At 42.3% G+C, this 23,233-nt stretch overlaps 1 protein-coding gene across 1 annotated transcript in view; it reads right to left on the bottom strand.

Annotated features, from left to right (window-relative positions):
• Positions 1 to 3,179: 3,179 nt before the first annotated feature.
• The window catches only part of KDM3A (lysine demethylase 3A), a 56,462-nt gene continuing 36,408 nt past the window's right edge, over positions 3,180 to 23,233 (bottom strand). Inside the window, exons 15-26 of the mRNA XM_036262274.1 lie at positions 22,901 to 23,028; positions 21,644 to 21,839; positions 20,392 to 20,564; positions 19,792 to 20,028; positions 18,456 to 18,627; positions 13,904 to 13,991; positions 13,114 to 13,244; positions 6,433 to 6,552; positions 6,217 to 6,356; positions 4,782 to 4,958; positions 4,564 to 4,698; positions 3,180 to 3,886 (exon numbers count right to left, since the gene is read on the bottom strand). Of these exons, the coding sequence (XP_036118167.1) occupies positions 3,806 to 3,886; positions 4,564 to 4,698; positions 4,782 to 4,958; positions 6,217 to 6,356; positions 6,433 to 6,552; positions 13,114 to 13,244; positions 13,904 to 13,991; positions 18,456 to 18,627; positions 19,792 to 20,028; positions 20,392 to 20,564; positions 21,644 to 21,839; positions 22,901 to 23,028 (1,778 nt within the window). The 3' untranslated portion in view covers positions 3,180 to 3,805. The remainder of the gene's footprint in view (positions 3,887 to 4,563; positions 4,699 to 4,781; positions 4,959 to 6,216; positions 6,357 to 6,432; positions 6,553 to 13,113; positions 13,245 to 13,903; positions 13,992 to 18,455; positions 18,628 to 19,791; positions 20,029 to 20,391; positions 20,565 to 21,643; positions 21,840 to 22,900; positions 23,029 to 23,233) is intronic.

Here is a 23,233-nt window from a genome sequence, read left to right as displayed (position 1 = left end):
GTCCAGTGGTACAGCCTCCCTGGTCTCCCATCTGGGCCCTCAAGGTGCACCTCTCATGTGGACTGTACACCCTCCTGTTGTAATCGAGTCTTGATTGCTGTTGGCACACCAGTGAGAGGGTTTTACTTAGGCTGATCAGCTGCAAGGACTGGCTGTGCCCACTATCCACTGCCCTCTGACTATCTTGGATAATCAGCTGTGCAGGGACCCACCACACAAAGCTAGACGTACTTCAGCAAGACTCTGGTACCTACTGAGTCCACTCCTTGAGTGTGTCATTTGGGGAGATGGTTGGATGGTGGTGCTTCACAGTGTTCTGAAGCTGTCCACTGGGTGTGCTGGCTCTGGGGCAAGGTTAGCCACCACCTGTGTTCTGCCCAGGGCCACCAGGCATAAGTTACAAAGTGATCTGAAGATGGCTGCTTCTTGTGCTGGGCTTGGAGGCGCCCAGGCAAAGCCAAGTTGTGAGCCAAGGCTGGCTGCTCCTAGTGCTGGGCCTGGGGCCACTTAATGAGAGGTATGGTGCTCGCTGAGACCAGATGCTGCTTGTATGAAAGAATTTAAGAAAACCTGAAGCAGGATCCAAGACAGACCAATCCCATGGTAAAGCAACTGGGAACAGCTTGGGTGGGCCTGAAAGTTGGGTGGGGCGGGGCCTCAGGGAATCACCAGGGCGGGGCAAACAGTGTGAGCCAGGTTGCTGGAGTCCCAGATATGGCAGCTGTCTGCCACCCCAGGGAAGGACTCACCAAAGGAACAAAGGCCTCTGACAGCACGTTTGTCCCGGAGAAAGCCCCTTCTCCAGCGCTCGCTCCAGTGCCAAACAGCTCAGTTCTTCCCTGTATGTCTCTGGTGCCTGTGGAGCTGCCTCCCCCATGCTGGAGCTCAGAGGGAGCAAGTCTGAGTAAGTCCATGCGCGGGCCCTTTAAGAGGAACTGCCTGGGGCTTCAGCAGCTTCAGCCTCCCTGAGCCTCAGTTCCACTGGTTTTACAGCCCGAAGTGATGGGGACTTCTCTTCCTGGCACTGGAACCCTGAGCTGGGTGCCTGGTGTGGGATGGGGACCCCTCACTCCTCAGGGAGGACTTTCCCAGCCTAGGGGACCCTCCTGATTGTTATCCGCTGCATGTGGGTGTGGGATCAGCCCCTCTGGGCCTCTGCTCCTCCTACCAGTCTCCATGTGGCTTTAATTCTGTAGTTGTGGGACTTCCATTCAGCTCGATGTCAGGTGGTTCTGAATGATGGTTGTTCTATAGTTGTAATTTTGATGTGGCTGTAGGAGGAGGAGATACTGCGTTTACCTATGCCTCCATCTTGACCGGAAGTCCTGTTGCTTTTTTTTGAAAATCATGTTTTCCCTGCCTCTGGCTGCTTTTAAGAACCTGTCTGTGTGAGGCATTCTTTAAATTTGTTATTATACATTGTGGATTTTAAAATTTATTTTGCTTCATTCATTCGTCTTGCTTGGGCTTCTTCAATCTGATGACATGTCATCAGTACCGCACGTTTGGTCTCTTTACATCAACCCCACCATTCTCTTGGCTCTGTCACTGGTTACCAAACGTTAATTTTTGTGTCTTGACTGTAAGGTAATATCTTTGTAGTTTCTGTTTTTCAATGCTGTATTGTGTATTTTTACCAGTCTTCCAGTTTATACAAGAACATTCTTATTTCTTTATTGATATTTTAGGAGAGGGAGTGATAGAGACATTGATCAGCTGCCTCCTGCACACCCCCTACTGGGGGTCGAGCCTGCAACCTGGGCCATGTGCCCTGACTGGGAATCAAACCAGGACCTCTCAGTCCAGGGGACGACACTCAATACAAGAACATTTTTCTGTTAATTCATCTGCTAAATTTTAACCATTATGCCAGCATTTCAATTTACAGAGTAAATTCTATTTGCCTTCCCAAATCTGATCATTTCTGATTCTTTCATATTTCCTATACTCTCATTTGTTTGAACATTAACATTTCAGAGTATAAAATTACTGGATTATTTCAGAATCTGCAAACTTTGCAAGTTTAATATGACAAATCTGAATGTCCTTTTGATTCTTGTTCATGGTGGCTTTGTTTTTGTTACAATGTATTTGATTATGAATAATAATCCCTGGATTTATATGACTCTTTTGAGGTCTGACTTGAAGGGGGTTTCCTCTAGAGGATCCAAGTTTTCCTCCTCTTTTGGCTTAGCGGGATTTCTAGGCAACAGTGCCAGTTCTAGCTGTAGACCAGTGTAGAGGGGCGTCAGTGCTACCACTGAACTGTATTCTTAAAAAGGAGGCTTTTCTTACAGTTAGGTAGATGTATCTACTTAATCTTTTCAGGAAATTTTATTTACATTTTTGAAAGTTCATTCATTAAAGGTTTTGGCTGAAAGGGGGCTGGCATTAGGTAGGAATATTTGACCTCCACTCTGAGCACATAGGTAAAAATCCAGGCTCTAAACCTTGTTTATACTACTTGGTTTCTATTTTCTTTCTTTTAGTACATACAGATATTGCTGTCTATGCGAATCTGTGAGCTGTAGGAAGGTGGATTCATGATTTTTGTCCATTCATAGAGATAATTATTTTAGGTAATATTGTTTTAAAACTGTTCTAATTTCATTTTTCTTTTTAAACTTTTACATTATGAAGGGCCAGAAGAGAGACCAAGTATTTCCATCTTTTTTATAGAACCATTTGACCAGTCATGATTTTTTGTTGTTAATTCCCACTTCTAAACTAATTTGTTGGTGGTATTTCTTTGCAAAATGGTGACAGGGTTACCACCTGGCTGGGGAGAAACTTATTTCCATGCTAACACTGTAAGAATCACTAGGAAATCACTATAGCATCTAATTTCTTTTTTAAATATTTTTTTTTCTTTATTGATTTTGAGAGAGAGAGGAAGGGAGAGATAGAAACATCGATGAGAGAGAACATTGACTGGCCGCCTCCTGCATGTCCCCCACTGGGGATCGGGCCCACAACCTGGGCATGTGCCCTGTCCAGGAATTGAACCAGCGACCTCTTGGTGCATGGGTCGACACTCAGCCACTGAGCCACACTGGCCGGGCTAATTTCTTTGCTTTTAAGATGAGTTCCTGGAGTAATGTCTTCTTAAAACTGTAACATTTCATGAAAGATGTTTGGAATTCACAACCAGACAATAATACCAATAAACAGAGACAAAATATTATACGAATATTTTAATGCAAAATGCTCAACATTTAAAATTAGCAAAGCTTCATTTAAATTAAAATTCCATTTCACTAAAGATGGTTAACCCCAAGAATTGTAAGTAGTTGATTTCGGCTATATAATGCCAGTCCTATGCAAAACGGTGAGAACGGCATCGTTAGCTGTCATTTCCTCCGTGGCTCTTCTAAACCCTAAAAGGGGCCGCGGGGGGGCACTCAGACAGACACAGAACAAAACACAACCCAAATAAACTGTGCAGTTATTCCTAACATTTTCACCCATTTTGACTGAGCTGTCTACCCAAACAGCGAGAGAATAACTGCAGTCTTGTTCCAGAGCTGAAAGGTTGTTTTATTTTTACAGCGTGGTAGAAGTCCGCACTAGGTAAGAAGTCACAGTTTAAGGATGCATGTTCTGTAAATAGTTACACTACATATACACATTTAGTGCCTGTAAACACTAGAAATATACATTAGACAGAGTACCCTCACCAGGTACAGTTTAAAAAAGAAGATGAGGTAACATGAATCTCAAAGTCCACAGGAACCCTGCCTGAAGAGTTTGGACAGCTGCCAGTATTCACTTCCAACATACAGAGGTCAAGGTGCCTCCAGGACCCTCAGGGTTTGCCCAAGCCGGATTCACTGGCTTTCAGCATAGCAACTGCATCTTTGACTGCATGGTAGATAACATTCTTCACCTAAAGGAATGATAGAAGATATGGTCAGTTCACTGTTAAAACGAAAATCTGTCACTAAAACAAACTTTCCCCTACCAGTTTTAATATCATTTTCTCAATCACTATAATGTCAGTACTTGCAAGGTCCCTGGGTTCTTTTGGAACAATATTTCATATACATTTTGAACTCACGCCTCCTTTGAAGAATTTAGAAGGCTCACTCTGTAACAGGCTTTAATGCCACAGGGCCCTACCCCTAGCAAGTGCAGGGAGAGGCAAGTCCAAAGGTAGTTTTATTTTTCAGAGTATATTTTCCCCTAGTTTTCAAACATGAAATTACGTTACTCGGTTGACTATTAAAAGCCTGTAAAAACCCCACCCTCTCAGGCCCTCTTAGGGTCCTAGATTCTGTTCTACTCTGGCCAAGGTTGAGAATACTGCAGCACTACAGGTCTGTGTTCAAGGGCCCCGTCTGGTAGCTGAGCCAGGATCAGAAGTCAGGTCTGTTCATTTTTAATACTAAAGACTTTCTCTTCAGACACAGTCCTTTACAGAATCTAACCAACAACATGTCAAGGTGAGATTTCCTGCTTGTTCCTCCTTTGCCTAAGTAGACAGTTCATCAACTCACTGGACCAAGTATTAGTTCACTGCCTCTTTACAAGGTAAGTAACACCAGGAACCAGTGCTATTTTTACCTGTAATTTATCTTCATGATTAGTATGAGTTTGCGACAGATAACGGAATTCCTGAGTAAGCCAGAAGCAGTGTTTAACATGTTCTGGGGAAACAAAATCTTCAGCCACTTTGATACAGCTATATAAGTTATGAACCTGAAAAACACACCAAGCCCCATTAGTAACAAACATGAAGTTCGTAGTAAAATGAGAATAAAGGACAAAGTAATGGTTCTTGCCTGATGTGGAGCTCCTGCTGGGATGAACACTACATCCCCAAGAAACTGTACGATAGCCCAGCCTTGAACTCCATATTCTTGATGAAGACGCTTCCTTAGGGATCGATCTAAATACCAGCTCTGATCATGAATGGGATCATGGTCAGCTGGGTTTTCTTGACCTTGCTCTTCTGATACCTAGAATATATTAAAAATCTATGAAACTAAACAACAACAGGCCCAGTAAGGGTGTTCCTCCCCTGCTCCCCAACAGTGTAGGCGGTCAGAAACTGTCAGGCCTTCTTTAACCCAAGTGCCTGTTGGCAGAGATGAGTGGTCCTCAAAGACATTAACTGAAGAACTAAGGAAAGACGGAAAGAAAACATGGCTTCCCTTCTGTCATTACCTATAAACTGACAATTTGGACAATATTTTGGTCTAGACTTTTAAATATAAGTTGGCACAAGCTCCAGTTGGCTTAAACACCTGAATTCACTTAATCTGAGTTACGGAACAGTCACAAAGATAGCTATAGATTAAACCTGTTTATTCAAGACCCAGTATCAGGCAGCACAGACTCAGGGTGACACTATCACAGAAACAACATGGTAACCAACAGGTTTTCTTGAAGTGTCAAATGATCCTTAGCCAGAAATATTTTGATTTAAAAAAAAATGCTGGTTAAGGGCTAGGAGTGTTCATATACATTACTCATGAACAAGTGGAGAATATCAACCACAGATATCTGAGCTGCAACCAGCAGCCTCATTGGCGACCAGGTTAAAAACAATACACTCGCCCTGGGCAGTATGGCTCAGTGGTCGGAGCGTGGGCCTGTGGACCAGAGAGTCCCAGGTTCAGTTCCCGCTAGGGGCACGTACCAAAAACAAAAAAACAAACTGAATACACTCATCTTTCCAGTTGCCCAAAACTTCCACATATAGCCCTTTGTGGATAACCTGCCAACTACAGGACTCTCTCAGAATGACCCTTCACAAGCTAGCAGCCACAGGCAGGGCCGGAAGCCTTACTGACCTGCTACTAGGTGAGGGTGGATAAAACCAACAGGGTCTTTTGTAACTCACTCAGAACATGGTAACCAAAGGCCAAGGATTGATACAGAACTTGTGAAGTGCTTAGATTTTCAAGGCAATAAAAACAAATAGCATGCTAAGAGATGATCACAGGAACTAATAGAGCACAAAAGACCTCCAAATGTACTATAATATAAAACACAGACGTAAGAAAAAAGACAAGGGCTCTTCTTTTCAGAGGTGTGAGCCTAGTCATTTAGCAATCCTTGTTCCTTAGCAATAACCCTATGCAATCTGACATGCACGGATTTAACATTTGAGGTTGTGGGAATTTCCCCAGTAGTAGCCAGCCACATTGTAGTAAATTGATGATGTAGCTATTCTTCATGCCCTCTTCAGATGCCACAGGGTAAGGAACACACCTTTTTAAGGAATTCTCGTATCTTCTCCGTGTCTTTAGCAGCATATATGTGCCACAGGGCCCCTGGTTTCTCTTTTCCTTCAATAAATCGCTTTATTGTGAGTTCATCAGAGTCTCCGTCTTGAATAGTTTTAAGGACTTCTGGAGTAAGGGAAAGCAAACATCAGACCCCGCCTCCAGCTTAGAGTAAGCCCCACTTTTATGCTCAGCACCCTACCTTCTTCTTGGTCACACTGTCCTTTGGGAATTCCCACATAGACCATGACATTAGCTGCATCAGAGACATCTAGGTGAAGATTTGTTGTTCCGTATTTCCGATCTTCTGGAGTAATTAATCCTGCAAACAGAAACTGCCTTAAATTTACTGAAGATAACACAGGCTGCCATGTCTTTCCCACTCCCTGGTCACAAAATTTAAAAGCTGCTTCTCTAATCACATAAAAGAGAACAATATTTAATATTAAATTATTTTATCCTTTCAACCATAGCACACTGCTGATGGGAATGCAGACTGGTGTGGCCACTATGAAAACAGTATGGTGTTTCCTCAGAAAAATTAAATATGTTAACTGCCATTTGACCTAGTGATCCCACTTCTTGGAATATATCCTAAAAGCCTGAAACATCAATTAGGAAGATTACATGCACCCCTATGTTCATAGCAGCACTATTTACACAATAGCTAAGATCTGGAAACAGCCCCAAGTGTCCATCAGTAGATGAGTAGATAAAAAAGCTGTGCTATATTCACACAATGGAGTACTATGCAGCTGTAAGAAAGAGAGCTCTCTTACCCTTTGAGATGACATGGAGAAACCTGGAAAGTATTATGCTAAGCAAAATAAGCCAATCAGGGAAAAACAAGCACCACATGATCTCACTTATTTGTGGAATACAATGAACAAAAGAAGCTGTCGACCAAAAGGGATCCAGAATCAAGGAAGTAGGGAACAGACTGACAAACCTCAGAGGGATGGGGGGGTGAAAGGGGAGGGAAGAGATAGACCAAAGAACTTATATGCATATGTGCGTAATCAACAGACATGGACACTAGGCTGGGTAAAGCAAGAGGGCAGTGGGAGCAGGTCAATGGGGAAAAAAGGGGGACATCTATAATGCTTTCAACAATAAAAAAAAAAAAGTAATAAAAAAAGGAAAATCATTTCTTATTAAATAGTCAATCATGAAAATAATAAAGGAACTCTTATTACTAAAACTTTGGTTTCTGGTGATAGAAAAATTAGGTTCCTTACAGACTCTCCTGCTGAGAACAACTAAAAATCCAAGATCAAACAGTTGAAAAAAAAATTTTTTTTAAATGAACAATACGTTAGCAAGAAAAGAAGAAATACTCAGAAGCCAGAACTAGAAAGCAGGACTCAGGAATGGTCAAGTGGACTAAGTGGATCACCCACGGTCGATGCTGATCGGGGCAAAGCTACAAGATCACACCGAGAAGTCACGGCTCAGACACACAATCTTTGACAAATGACCATTCTTTAATGATGTTTATGATAAGGCATAAGGTGTTTGAAAATGAATACATCTTTCTTACTTACTCTGGATGGAAACAAGTTTGTCACAGGAAAAGCTTTTACAGAATAAAACTGCTATCTACCTACTGGTATCTAGAGGGAAAAGATCGCTGCCAAACTAAAACAAGCAAAGAATGTATTTTGAAAACTCAGATGACTGCGTCTACCCTATAAAGCTTCATTTCAGTGAAACAGGGGTAATCACATTATGCAACACTACACCATTTACTTTAGTGGAAAAATGTTCCATTTACATAAATTCACTGTGAACAGAGTATGTCCTAAGATCCTGACCATCCAGCTACTTTGCAGGGCTTGAGGAAAGTGAACTCAATCAGGGAGCACAATACAGACCAACGGATATATTCAGGGTTCTCTCATCTGCCTGTCATGTCCTCTCTCCCACAGACCCATTTCTCACCTTACACTGGCAGAACTATCTTGGGTATCTAGTCTGTGGGAGTTTCCCCAACCCTGTTCCTGGTGGTGCCCTGGGCTGACTCCACTGTAACAGAATGGTGGTACTGAGGTCCAAGCACTTGCTCCCCACCCTTCCCCAAAAGTCTCTGAAGAACATGGCAAAGACACCAAAGACTCTGGAGTTGGGAGTAATAATGGGATGAAAAAATAAAAAATCAAAATAACTTATAAAAGGACTTGAAAAATGGGGGCCAAATAGTATAAAACACTAAATTAAGTGTACCAAATGATTCAAACAACTGAAACTTCAATTCAACAATAAATTCATAAATAACCCTTTCAAAATTGCCAACTATAATCCAGATCTGAACGAAGACCCTACATAAAAGCGGTCAATGTCATAACAATAATGACAGAAGCAGCTGGTAAGTATAGAAACCAATCTCTATCCTGAGCAATACTCCTTGTCGGACAGCTTATTGGGTCATGGCCAAACAATAAAACACCAATTCAAAGGGTACTTTAAATACTAACTTAAGTAACTAACTACTATCCACCAACACAGAACACTGCATGTAAGAGTGGATGCTACCAGCTAGAATGCTTGCAGAATGACCTAAATGCCCAGCAACATTGAAATGACTAATAAAATCCCATTAATTCAATAATGTACCATGCAACTATTAAATATTACCTTACTAATGATTGTTAAGTACTAATGATAGAATGAAGTCAACATCATGGCAGAGTAAGAAGACTCCTCTGTTTCTTCCCTTAAGTTTACAAGTAGGATGACTATAACTCAACAAAGGATACCCTCCCCTTCCTGCTCAACACACAAACATGCCTGCAAGATCCACCCACTGAAACATCTGAAAATGGACAAGATTGGAACAAGTAGGGGAGATGGGATGGGGGTAAGGATAGGAAGTGTGGCCACAGATAGAGTTGGGCACCCACCATGGCTCCAGTGAGCTCAATAGCCAAAAGAGTGGTGGGGACGGAGTCAGACTGAAGCCCTCACACTATGGCCTGGATTGTAAGAAAGGCAGGAGTAGTAGTCCCCCCAAGAAAAAGCATCTCATGGGACTATATCAAACTCAAAAGCTTCTGCACAGCGAAAGATACAATCATCAAAACGGAAAGGCTACCCACTGTATGGGAGAGCATAATTGCCAATGATATATCAGATAAGGGGTTAATTTCCAATACATATAGAGTGCTCATACAACCCCACAAAAGGAAGGCAAAGAATCCAATTAAAAAATGGGCAGAGGAACTAAATAGACACCTCTCCAAACAGGACATACAAATGGCTAAGAAACATATGAAGAAATGCTCATCATCACTAATCATCAGAGAGATGCAAATCAAAACAACAATGAGGTATCACCTCACACCTGTCAGAATGGCCGCCATCAACAAATCATCAAACAACAAGTGTTGGCCAGGGTGTGGAGAAAAGGGTGGGAATGCAGACTGGTGCAGCCACTATGGAAAACAATATGGTGTCACTTCAAAAAATTAAAAATTGATCTTCCATTTGACCCAGTGATCCCACTTCTAGGAATATACCCTAAGAAGCATAAAACACCAATCAGAAAGAATATATGTACCCCCATCTTTGTAGCAGCACTATTTACAATCGCTAAGATCTGGAAACAGCCCAAGTGTCCATCAGTAGACGAATGGATCAAAAAGCTGTGGTACATATACACAATGGAGTACTACGCAGCGGTAAGAAAGAAAGATCTCTTATCCTTTGAGACTACATGGAGGGACCTGGAAAGTATCATCCTAAGTGAAACAAGCCAAACAGAGAAAGACAAGTTTCATATGATCTCACTTATTTGTGGAATATAATGAACATAACAGTCTGAGGAATGGGGTAGTCCCAGAGACGCGGAAGCGGGGTACAGACTGACAATCCCCTAAGGAGCGGGGAGGTGGGAGAGGAATGAACCACAGAACTTATACGCATGTATGCATGAACAGTGGACATGGACAACAATCTGGGGAAGGGGCAGGGAGGGAGGGGGAGGGGGGAATCAGTGGGGGGAAAAGGAGAAACATCTGTAACAAAAATTAATCAATAAAAAAAAAAAAAGAAAAAGAAAAAGAAAAAGCATCTCCCTTCTGCCTTCCCCATTGTAGCAGACCCTGGTAGAGGTGGCCGGGAGGCTTAAAACAACACAGAACTGCCAACAGCCATTATTGGTTAGGGGGGCAGAGCCATGAATGTTCAACTTGCCTTCATAGCCCCACCCATCCAGGCAGAGACTGCTAAAGAAAGATGAGAAGCCCAGACAGCGTGGGACTACCCACGGCTGATGCTGGCAGGGGGGCAGAGCCACAAATTCAGAAACTTGTACCCCCATGGCTCATTCATCCTGCAGAGCCCAGTTGAGGCAGTGGAGACACCTCCAAAAGACACATCAGGGTCAGCGATCATTAGTAAAAAGGTAGTGCTGGGAGCTCACTAAACCAGTTCTACACTGCCTGCCATATACCCCCCACTAGTGGTAGTGTCCCATAACTAAAGTGAGCTGGTCACAAAAGAGACACCCATTATTCCAGTAGGTATGCAATATTTTCCTTAACCAAAGTGATGATGCTTCACCTCTATCCCAAAGGCACAAAGAGTTCAGGAGGTAAGTAAAAATCAAACGAACTGTAACACCATCAACCAGAAAAAAACAAAGTACCCTATCAGTCTGCTAAACTGTTGAGAATAAAACAGCATCTAAACAACAAAAGAACTCACACCTCAAATGCATAGGCAGAGAAATAATCCATCAAATACCACGGACAACTATGGCAACATGGGAGCACAGAAGAAAAACGAAGTCTCCAGGCACTAAACTCAAAGTCATAGAAGGATGTGACTTAAATGACAGATTTTTTTTTTTTTTTTTATCCTCACCCGAGGACATTTTTCCATTTTTTGTTCAGGTAGAGTGGGAGGGAGAGAGAGGAACAGAGAAAGAGAGAGAAACATCGATGTGAAAGGAACACATCGAGTGGCTGCCACCCACACAACCGACCAGGGCCGGGGACAAACTGCAACCGAGATACGCACCCTTAGCGGGAACTGAACCCGGGTCTCTGTGGACCACAGGCCGACGCTCTAACCGCTGAACCAAACCGGCCAGGGCTTAAATGACAGATTTTTTAAGATTGCAGTTGTGGGGAAAAAAAAGATTGCAGTTCTGCCCTGGCCGGTTTGGCTCAGTGATTAGAGCGTTGGCTCATGGACCAATGAGTCACGGGTTCGATTCTGGTCAAAGGGCATGTACCTTGGTTGCGGTTTATCCCCGGCCCTGGTCGGGGTCGTGTGGAGGCAACGGGTCGATGTGTCTCTCTCACATCTCTCTCTTTCTCTCTCCCCCCTCCCTCCCACTCTATCTAAAGATAAATGGAAAAATGTCCTTGGGTGAGGATTAAAAAAAAGATAAAAGATTGCAGCTACAAAAAGCTCAACAAGATACAAGAGAACTCTGAAATAAAATGAATGAACAAAAGAAGTACCAAAAATATTTAAACCATAAGAAAGAACCAAACAGCCCTGGCCAGATTGGCTCATGGGTTCAATCCCTGATCAATGGCATGTACCTGGGTTGCAAGTTCGATCTCTGGCCCCAGTCCAAATTCTGTGGGAGGCAACAAGTCGATGTATCTCTCCTACCCTGATGTCTGTCTGTCTGTCTGTCTGTCTCCCTTCCTGTCTAAAAACCAATGGAAAGCCCTGGCCGGTTTGGCTCAGTGGTTGGAGCATCGGCCTGCAGACTAGAGTCCTGGGTTTGGTTCCCACTAGGGGCACATACCAAAAAAACCAATGGAAAAATATGCTCAAACAGAAAAACTCAATAAATGAGATGAAGAATGCATTAAAGAGCACTAAAAACAAAGCAGACCAGATGGAAAAGAAAATTAGTGAGCTCAAAGATAGAAACCTAAACATGACCCAGGGAGAAGAGAAGAGCTAAAAGTTAAAAAAACTAAAGAAAGAACTCTATAGAACTATCTGATTTCATTAGAAAAAGCAACATAAGGATAATGGGCATACCAGAAGGAGAAGAGAAGGAGAAAAGAACACAGAGCCTACTCAAAGAAATAATTAGAGAACTTTCTAAGCCTTGGGCATCAGATGCCAAACAGCAAAAGTAATCTTGAGAAAGACAACGAAATTGGAGGTATTACACTACCTGATATCAAACTACAGTAAAAGTCAGAGAAAGACAAGTATCATATAGTTGCACTTAAATGTAGAATAAAAAAACCAAAATAAATGAACACAGAAAACAAAAACAAACCCATAGATAAATGTAGTACACACTGATGGTCGCCATTCCATACTTTAGAAAGCAAACAAAAAATGTTTTTTCATGAATAGGAGGAGGACTGGAGGGCTGGATAAAAAAGGTGAATGGGAATTAAGAAGTACGAATAGTCACAGGGATATACAGCACAGCACAGGGAATATAATGAGTAATATTGTAGTAAGTATGTATGGTGTCAGGTGGGTAGTCAACTTATCGGGAGGATCACTTTGTAAGTTATATAAATGTCTAACTTACGATGTATAACTTATGCAGTACACCTAAAATTTATGCTTTTAACCAATGTTACCACAATAAATTTAATACTAAAAAAGTTTGGAAAGGACTATAAGCAACATGTAAAGATTTCCAATGTAAAATTAGGTGTAGAACAGAGAAAAATCAAGAATTGCATGTGCCCAACAACTACAACTATGAAAAGAAAATGCACATACAAGTGGCCAAGGAATGAAAAAAAATATACAAAAATGAAGCATAGTACTGTGTTAAGTGTTAGGATTATAGATGTTTTTCATCTCTCCCTCCCCCAATAGCAATTTTCCAAACATTTCGATTTGCTTTATTTCCATTATAATTTTTTCAAGTTAGTAATTTCCTCCTTACCGTAAGCATTATACATCTTGGGACCCAGATCGGGCCTAACAAAGTAGTTTGGCAGCCTCGAGGCCAAGTTCAGTTTGCCATCTCTCCGTGTGTACTCAGGTAGTGGAATGTTGGCCATCAGGTCATCAAACCTGGTACAAAACAAAGAATTTGAAAAGGCTGCCTTTCTAATTTATTATTGTGTGATTTGTTTTGTTCCTTCTACGCAAAAGGAACAAACAAAAATACTGTGTTCATGAAGTTGGAGACAACTGAACATTAACAATATTTAAAATCAGAATTATAGAGGTTATGAATAAGGACGGCTAATCCCGTCCTTCACCACAGAAATGTATCAAAATGATTTGGAATTTCTCATACGAAAGACCTGAGCAACGAATTCTGGATGCTCAGATTTATTTATTTGTTAGTTCTAAGGAACCTTTTCAAGGTTCAAGCTCAAATCAGGCAAATGCGTCTACCACTGAGCTGTCTTGACATCTAACACAGACGTGACTGTATCACACTGACCCCGGTGTTCTGACCCCACTGCTACCTCCAGTTTGGCCCCTGTGCACCTGAGCCAAACACACCGAGCTTTCACGAGTCAGCCAGATCTACAAGTCAGTCACTCCATGTCACTTAGAAATACTCATCTTCAAAGTTTGTAAGAGTAGAAATGAAAAATCAGCCTCAGTAAAACCATGGAAACTCATTATTTCCCTGAGAACTATTTTCTCACCATCTCGAAAAAAGAATTTATTCTACCAAGCCAAGGACTGAACCATCTACCCCCAAATTTTAATCATACCTGGAAGGCATCATATCTCTAAAATCTTCTCCTGGTGGCCAGTCCTTAAGTTTCAACACCATTGGTTCTTTATCACTTTTCAATCGGTCTGAAAAATAACCAGAATAACTGAATTGTTCCCCTTCTTAACTCAGAAATAGACCAAAATAAACGGCAAATTAGCATTTTATGCTTAACAATGCAAACAAAATTCATCTCTGCAAAATCTTCACAGTCTGATACATTTTGTATAGAAATGTTGTTTTTCTTTAATATGAAACCACATCGACTCGTGACCGTTTTCTCCAGTGCCAAGAAATTCTTTCATACCCTGGAGGCAGCAAGGGGGAGGAAAATAACGATCACAGACTCATCTATATAAGAACCTTGTCTTATCTAGATGCTTATTAAACTGCTACTCATTCTTTGAGATTTCAGACACTCCCTTTTGCCCTGACATCCAGGTGGGGTTTGACAGTGTCTCTCTCACTCAGAGCCAGTCTCCTCCTACAGAAAGAGAAGTGAGCAGCTCCCCAACTAATAAACAGCAGTGCAATTTAACTATCAAAGGCCACAGGAGGGTAAAAAATTTTCTCAGACTAGCATGAAATAAAAATGACTTGTTCTACTTGGAGAAAGAAACCAACTGATGTTCTGTCCAAGGAGAACTAGGGCCAGCTGGGCCCACTCTCTGGCTCCCCCTCCCCCCATCTTCTGGATGATACACACAGGGTTTCTCTTTCCTTGTAACAGTCAGAACTACTACCGGTCTCAGGTAATGCCAAGGAACCAAGACCCAAGGAGCTCTGATCAGAAATGATACACTGATAATTATGATTAACAGCAATGACAACCAACCAATGTTTCACTACTTGCTGTGTTCTAGTCTCTGCTAAGTGTATTAATGATTTAATCCTTAGAATTAAACCCAATATCCCAATGAGATTAAGAACTATTTATTTTTTATATTTATCTTTATTGTTAAATGTATTAGATGTTCCTCATTTTTCCCCCATTGACCCCCCTCCCCCCTCCCACCTTTTCCCACACTATTGTCTGTGTCCATTGGTTATGCATATAAGTTCTTTGGTGTATTTCTTCCCACCCCCCAACCCCCTTCTCCCTTTGAGGTTTGTCAGTCTAGCAATGAATTTGTACTTCTTAATCCCTTCACCTTTTTCACCCATTTCCCCAACCCACCTCCCATCTGGCAACCAACAAAATGTTCTCTATCTATGAGAATGTTTCTGTTCTGCCTGTTCATTTTGTTTGTAGATTCAATTGTTGAAAGATATGTATTCATTGCCATTTTGTTTGTTCATATTTTTTATCTTTTTCTTCAAAAAGACCCTTCAACATTTCATATAATAACATTTTGGTGGTGATGAACTCCTTTAACTTTTTCTTGTCTGGGAAACTCGTTATATGGCCATCGATTCTAAATGACAGCTTTGCAGGATAGAGTAATCTTGGTTGTAGGTTCTTGCCTTTCATCATTCTGAATATTTCTTGCCACTTCCTTCTGGCCTGCAAAATTTCTTTTGAGAAATCAGCTGACAGTCTTATGGGAACTCCCTTGTAGGTAACTAACTGCTTTTCTCTTGCTGCTTGTAAGATTCTCTCTTTGTCTTGAACCTTTTGCATTTTGATGATGTGTCTTGGTGTGGACCTCTTGGGGTTCATCTTGTTTGGGACTCTGTGTGCTTCCTGGACTTGTATGTCTGTTTCCTTCACCAAGTTAGGGAAGTTTTCTGCCATTATTGTTTCAAACAGGTTTTCAATTTCTTGTTCTCTCTCTTATCCTTCTGGCACCCCCAAGATGCGAATGTTGGCACGCTTGATGTTGTCCCAGAGGCTCCTTACACTATCCTCATCTTTTTTTGGATTCTTTTTTCTTTTTGCTCTTCTGATTGTTTTTTGCTTCCTTTTATTCTAAATCGATGGTTTGCTTCTTGGCCCTACCTACTCAACTATTGAATCTGTGTAAATTATTCTTTATTTCAGTTAGTGCCTCCTTCATTTCTGACTGGTCCTTTTTTATGCTCTTGAGGCCCTCGCTAAGTTCACTGGGGTTTATTGAGCATCCTTATAAGCAGTGTTCTGAATGCAGCATCTGTTAGGTTGCTTATTTCCATTTTGCTTAGTTCTTTTATTGGGGTTTTGTTCTGTTCTTTCATTTGTGACCTGTTTCTTTGTCTCCTCATTTTGGCTGCCTCCCTGTGTTTGTTTCCATGTATTACTTAACGAGAGGTATGGGGCTAGCTGAGACCAGATGCTGCTTGTTTGAAAGAACTTAAGAAAACCTGAAGCAGGATCCAAGACAGGCCAATCCTATGGTTAAGCAAGTGGCAACAGCTTGGGTGGGCCTGAAAGTTGGGTGGGGCGGGGCCTCAGGGAGTCACCAGGGCGGGGCTACCAGTGTGAGCCAGGTTGCTGGAGTCCCAGATATGGTGGCTGTTTGCTGCCCCAGGGAAGGGCTCACCAAAGGAACAAAGACCTCTGACAGCACATTTGTCCCGGAGAAAGCCCCCTCTCCAGCCCTCGCTCCAGTGCCAAACAGCTCAGTTCTTCCCCATATGTTTCTGGCGCCCCTCGAGCTGCTTCCCCTCTAAGCCCAGAGGGAGTGAGTCCGGTAAGTCGTGTGCGGGCTCTTTAAGGAGCTTCCTGGGCTCCAGCTGCCTCAGCCTCCCTGAGCCTCAGTTCCTGCTGGTTTTTCCAGCCAGAAGTTATGGGGACTTCTCTTCCTGGCACTGGAACCCCGAGCGGGGTGCCTGGTGTGGGACGGGGACCCCTCAGTCCTCAGGGAGGACCTTCCCAGCTGAGGTGTCCTCCTGATTTTTATCCGCCACACGTGGGTGTGGGACCATCCTGTCTGCCTCTGCCCCTCCTGCCAGTCTCGATGTGGCTGCTTCTTTAATTCCGTAGTTGTAGGACTTCCATTCAGCTCGATGTCAGGCGGTTTCGAAAGATGGTTGTTCTGTAGTTCAGTTGTAACTTTGATGTGATTGTGGGAGGACGTGATACTGCGTTTACCTACCCACCATCTTGACCGGAAGATCTTAAGCACTTTAATATTCTCAATTTTAAAAGAGAAAATGGATAGACACCCAAGTTCATCAGCAGAATTGGAACTGCAACCCAGGTTTGACTTCAGAGCTTGTACTCTTGAGGACTAACATTTGTATAATGTTTTACAGTCAACCAAGCACTGCTCCATAACCTAGTTAAACAGGTACACACTCAGGGGGCAACAGATAGGAAATCACAGGGAGCAGGGTGTGTTCAGAACACCAGCAGCACTTCGGTGTGGGTGGCACGCTGGGGGTGTGCAGCTGGATCATCAGTATGGAAAAGGCAAGTAAGCTGCGGTTGACTCTGGAACATTTGAGCCCCAGGAAAATGAAATCACAAGCTCACGTAACAGCAAGTACATATCAACGGTCAGGATTTGAACCCAGGCTTCACTGGATAGCACTGTGGCAGCTGTGCCATCAGATCCCCTTCAAAGGACTTGCTGCCCAGATGCAGCTGTAGGGTCTGCCTCAGCTGCAGAGAGCTGCCTCCCCGGGTCATGTCCTTCCCAGGGCACCCGTATCCAGACACTGAGGGAAACGGGGTAAAGGCCCTAACACCTCTCCCTTCAGCCCAATCTGAGACAACGAGGGGCAGTACTTGCTCCGGGACTCCCTGCCACACTGGCTGAGGCTTTGTTGAGTCTGCCCTGAAGCTGACCACTGTTCATACCCAGTCCCGATTCCCACCGCTGTCTTCACTTCACAGATGTTGATCCCTAGGTAAATACCTTACATCTGAACTCAGTCTTAGCATCTATCTGTGGAAAACCCATTACAAGAGTTAGCTATAACTTTATTATAAAGTTTGTGAAAAGTATGGGCCATAATCTAGAAATGTGGGTAACAAGAAATAAGGAAACAGGATGTTAAAAGGCAAAAAGTATGTCCAAAAGGATTGAGTGATGAATGAGCAATCTTGAATTACCAAGTCTGAAGAATGAACTGGCCAAACCATCCAGCAGGGATGGGGGTGCTGTGACCCATGCTGTGCTGATGTGAACACAGCCTAGTGTGCTTTCAATACGTATTCTCGGAAACAGTTTACTGATTGGCCAATCACAGAAACACCCAACCTCAGGCCAGGCCATATAAACCTTCTTACTGCTACAATGCCCACTCACCCACATGAAGTAGACAGTGACCAGGAGACCCTGTATTGAATGAATTCACATTCCCTGGCACCTTTGGCTCTATTTGCCTTGTTAAACAATAAACATTTTAAAGAAAGGATAGATGAAGGTGAGATACAGTACCACCAGCCTCGAGTCATAAGCCCTGGCTTTGTGGTGCCCTCTGCTGGACAGACCTCAGCTCTCTAAGAAACTACAGAATGATTCTGTCTCAGTTCAGAAGCATAAACTTTGTAAAAAGAAAGGGGAAGAGTGACACTAATTTTAAACTCCAAAATCGTGGAAAATGCTGGTGTTGCCACCAAGGTGTCTCAATTCTGGTTACCCCTTTCACATCCTCAACACCCCTGAAACGTCTTTAATACATACTTGGAACATCTTCAAATCCATCCCAGAAGTCTCCTACTGTGGCTCCTGTGATGATTTCATTGGTCCTGCAATTAACCAGGTCGACTTCCTGACCTCCAAACTCTTTCCTGAAGGACTCAGGTTTCCAAAGTTCAGTGTTCAGTTTGTGATGCACTCCTGATACCATCACTGGCTAAACGAGAGAACAAAGACTTTAGTTTGAACTCCCCCCGCTCTGACCTCCCTCCTGTGACAGCCACTGGTTTCTCTGTAGGTCACCTTGTCTCAGATCCCAAAGTGCCAGCGTAGACCTCTGAGCTCCCAGAGCGTGTCCTGTCCGCACCACTCATCTGTTGCACACACTCCTTGCTCTCAAACTGCATTAGTAAGCTCCTAGGAGCAAGGATCACACCTTCTTACTCCGCCCCCATCATTCACAGAATCCAGCCAGGGCTCAGGGCCAGGCAGAAGATGTGGTATGGCAGAGGCCAGCAGGAGAGTCCTGACCAAACAGGGCACTGCCACAGGCCTCCACCTGTTGTTGCTAGGCAGGATACGGACCTGAGGATGCCAAGTCCTTTGGTTTTATCTAAGGTAAGCCAGAAATCCTGAACTTTGTGAAATAGTCTGACTAAAATATAGAAAAATAAGTTCAATTTGTAAGAAACATTATATTATCCACACTAGTGATCTAAATTTAGCCTGCCGTTGTCCTCATGAGCAAATCTTATTAGTACAAAGAGCTGAAAAAATTTTTTTAGATATTTTTTTGGTTAAAGTCCAAGAGGAAAGTATTCCTTTAGTAAGAAAGACCCCACTTAGCCCAGAAGACAAGCCAAAAATATTCAGAAAACAAAAACTAAAGAAAGCAGAGAAGTAGGCATACAAAGCCATTCACCTCCTCAACTTTTAACCAAAACTTAAGATGGAGCCATGCTGCCCTGTAAAGCAGACCCTTTGGAGACTACCCATCCATTACAAGATGAACCATTTGGCTCTGGACCACCTAAAACTGCCTTCAGCACAAGGTTTTATCTCATGGAGGAGGGACGCATGATGGTCATATTCTGTCTAATCCCCCCAATCCCACCCGCCTCCTAGTCATGTTCCACTTCTCCTGTTGAGGTTTATCACAAAGAATAACTGAGCCCAGAAGCTCTCATCAAAGATCCAATGACCGGTCAGAAGCAATCAAAACCTCAAAGCCACACCCTGCCTAAATTATATTCACCCTAAACAATCAAGTACAAAAGTAGGAGATAAAAGTATATATGCCCTACAAATGCAGGAAGGGCAAGGGTATGGTGGAAGGGAGCATGTCAGTCTGCCAAGGGTACCTAGAAGAGGACCCCCTTACCTGCCCTTGTTTCCAGCACTCCCTAAACACATTCCAGTTGCTCTTGTTGTTGGGATCTTGCAGGCACAGCAAGCGATTGTCACATAGCCAATAGTGAGGAGTGTCAAAGCCCAGAATGCTGGGCTTGATCGTCAGTCCTTGAGGTCTCTTAGATATATCAGAGGAAGTCTTATTTTGCACCAAAGAGGCAAAGATGTCATCAAGGATTTTTGGTGTATTCTTGAGTCCATTTTCTGTCTGAATTTGAAAAGAATGCAAGTCTTAAGTATGTCACTCCCTACCATTAAAACCCATTCCTATAATGGTAGGACAGGTATACATTACATATCCAGCCAGGACCCTGAAGCAAAGACGTAAGTCTCCTACCCTCACTTGACATCACAGCTCACAGAAGTGGGTCCAGGAGAAAGTGTAACAGGAGAAACTGCCCAGTCCAGTACTCCGACCCTGTGAAGCCCACCTCCCAATGACACAGCCCTCTATACCCATGAAGGAAAGCCTAAGGTTCGCAGGATTCATTCCTGCTTTCTGTTTCAACATCTCCAGTCTTATCTATTCACCTTTACTAAGCAGAGTTCAAACAGTAAAACAAATGCATACCTTTCCTGTAGAGGAATTCAAGAGATTTCGCAGGAAACCAGAGCTGTTGTTGCTTACAGGTGTCAAAATTGTGCTATTGAAGGTATGGAGGACTGTGCTGGATTTGCTCAAAGGGGGCAGGGGTGGGAGGCATTTGATTTCATTTTTTAAAATTGGCATTGTTGGTTGTTTTTCTAAAAATAAAATAAAAAATATCCAGATAGAAAAGCATCCTGAAAGGCAAATCCTTTACTAGTCTTCTATTGACAGTATTACTTTGGAACCGGTTTCCATTTATTGGAACCAACAAACTTAACAGCATAAATACTAACGACATGATTTAGACAAGAATTTCCAATTGGTATTAAAATAAAAAATATCCAATATCCAGGTGATACTATGGGAAATGGTATTTTTTAAACTTTTGTTTTCTATTTGTTTGTTCTTGGTATACAAAACACAATTGATTTCTATAAATTAACACTAACTAGCAACCTTGATAGATATGTTTATTAAATATATATTCTTTTAGATTTTTCACATGCATAATTACACTGCCTACAAATATCAACAATTTTATCTTTTGTTCCAATTCTAATATCTTCTTGTTTGTTTGCCTTAATGTAGTAGCCAGGACTTCAGGTATAATGTTTCATGAAACAGTGGTAACAGATACACTTGTCTCTTTCCTGACCACAGAGGGACACTGTAAAAAAAACTATTCAACCAATTAAAAATTTCAGTCACTACTTATGATGTGTGCTGTCAGTTTTACTGTAGAAGCTTATCAGATTAAGAATATTCCCTTCTGTTCCAATTTTAATATTTAAAAAAATCACGGATAGTGAAATTACTACTTTTCTGTGTCTCACCCCATGATTTTCTGCTCCTTTCTAAATGTTCAACTACACTTTTACTTCTGCAGCCATCTCATCCATGCTGTGCAATTCCTTTATTGAAAGTGCTGAATTCTATCCACTGACATTTTGTTTAGGATCTTTGCATGAAAGAAGTTGACCTACAATTTCCCTTTCTTTTAACATAACCAGAAAGCAGAATCATGTAAAGCCTAATCTAACTAGCAATAGTTCTCACTGGGTCTGCCTTTTGACAATACTTGCATTTATGTCAGGACTCAGGGGTGACTCTAGGAAACCACTTTCCACTCTACACAACCTCTAATACTCTGTTCTCACAGCAACTGAGGTTGCCCAGTCTCTCCCCAAATGGACTTAAGTTACCAGGAACCCACAGGGAAGCAGGAAACGCTTACCCTTGTTTTCCTTGTTGACATTCCCACTGGTCAGGTCTGCCAGCCAGTTTAAAGGAGATGTGCTGGCTGCACAGGCTGGCTTGGTGCTGCTGGCCGGCTTGGAAGCAGTTCCCCCACCCATGGTCACCGGCTCCAGCAAGGAGGGGTTCTGTTGAAGTGTGGTTCCAAGAGTTGTTTTTTCTCCAGCTAAGGAAATCTGAGTATAAAAGGAGAATTTGACACAAGCTGAAAAATTACATTTTCCTTTTCTTACTTTCTCCCTAACAACTCACCAGTGAGAGACAAATATCCAAAACAAAACCAGCTAATAGCTCTGGACATCACCACAGCTGTAACAATCTTGCAATAATAGAGCAAGCTATGTTAAGAATTTAAATAAAGCAAAATATTCCGCCCCGACCCCTTTGTCACCCATCTCATGCTTGTACATATCCTTATCGCTCCATATACGGTGTTGCTTTAAAATGACCAGTGTGTGCCTGTCTCCTCTGTAAACTCACCCTAGTATCCTAAATAGGCCCTCACACAGGGTAGCTGAATGAATGAATAAAGGAGGCAGGGTAGGAGAGGTACAGCTGTGATTTCAGAAGGAAACAGCATAGCGAAGTGGGCTTTAAAATGTAATGAACATCTCTTAAAAGAAGTCACAAACTGAAAAGAGAAAAAAAGAACTAGAAACAGCACACCACTTATCTTTCTGTTACTTAAAAAACCGCCTTGACAACTCAACTGGTGAGGTTATTAATAAACTAAGTAAAAAGAGAGTCAAATTCCTGTTTGATCCTGGCCCTCCCTGCACATGTGATGCTCAGCTATCAGTGGTGTGCACTCCTCCTCCATCACTGATGAGGAAGCTGGAGAACATATACATCAGTTAATCTGAGCCAAAGTTATACAACTAGCAAGTGGGAGAAAAATAATTCAAATTCGGGTGAGGGAGAGGAAGGGAGACTCTGTGTGTGTATGTGCACGTACCGACGCACGTGATGGTAGAGACGAAGGGGAATCCTCCAGAAAGATCATGAGTACCAAGGAAATGTACAGTTTTTATGTTGAGTGATAGATACGCGAAGATTCATTTCAATATTATTTCCTTCATCTCTTCACACATATTTACTAATTTAAAAAATTTTAGATTTTATCTGAATCATTTTAACTCTATACAATACGAGACGTTTTTAAAAATTCATATAAATTTGAAAGCAATTATTAGGTAGAATATAATAGAAGAGGTAAATCTAGCATAAACAGTAATACCTGTTTCATGTCTTCCTTTGAGACTGGCTTGGAAAAGAGTTTGAACTGCCTGTTTGAACAGGGACAATTTGCCTTTATTCCCCATTTTGCTCTTACAGAATGAACAATGTCTCCAACGTCATAGAGGGCTGAAAAAAGGGCACAGGCAAACAAACATCTTAACAGAATATTAGGTACTTTCAATTTCAACATTACAAAGCAGAAGCTGACATTTCCAACAAAAATACTTTATTTTAGCAGCATGGTGCTTTCACGCCCTCCTTTCACCCTGCTAAGTATGTCTTCCCCCAAATGTATCATTTTCTTTCCTTCCACAAAACTATTTACAAGACC

Source organism: Molossus molossus, unplaced genomic scaffold (assembly GCF_014108415.1).
Source record: "Molossus molossus isolate mMolMol1 unplaced genomic scaffold, mMolMol1.p scaffold_m16_p_15, whole genome shotgun sequence".
Lineage (NCBI taxonomy): Eukaryota > Metazoa > Chordata > Mammalia > Chiroptera > Molossidae > Molossus > Molossus molossus.
The sequence above is the reverse complement of the archived record's forward strand: the minus strand, read 5'-3'. Positions and strand labels throughout refer to the sequence as shown.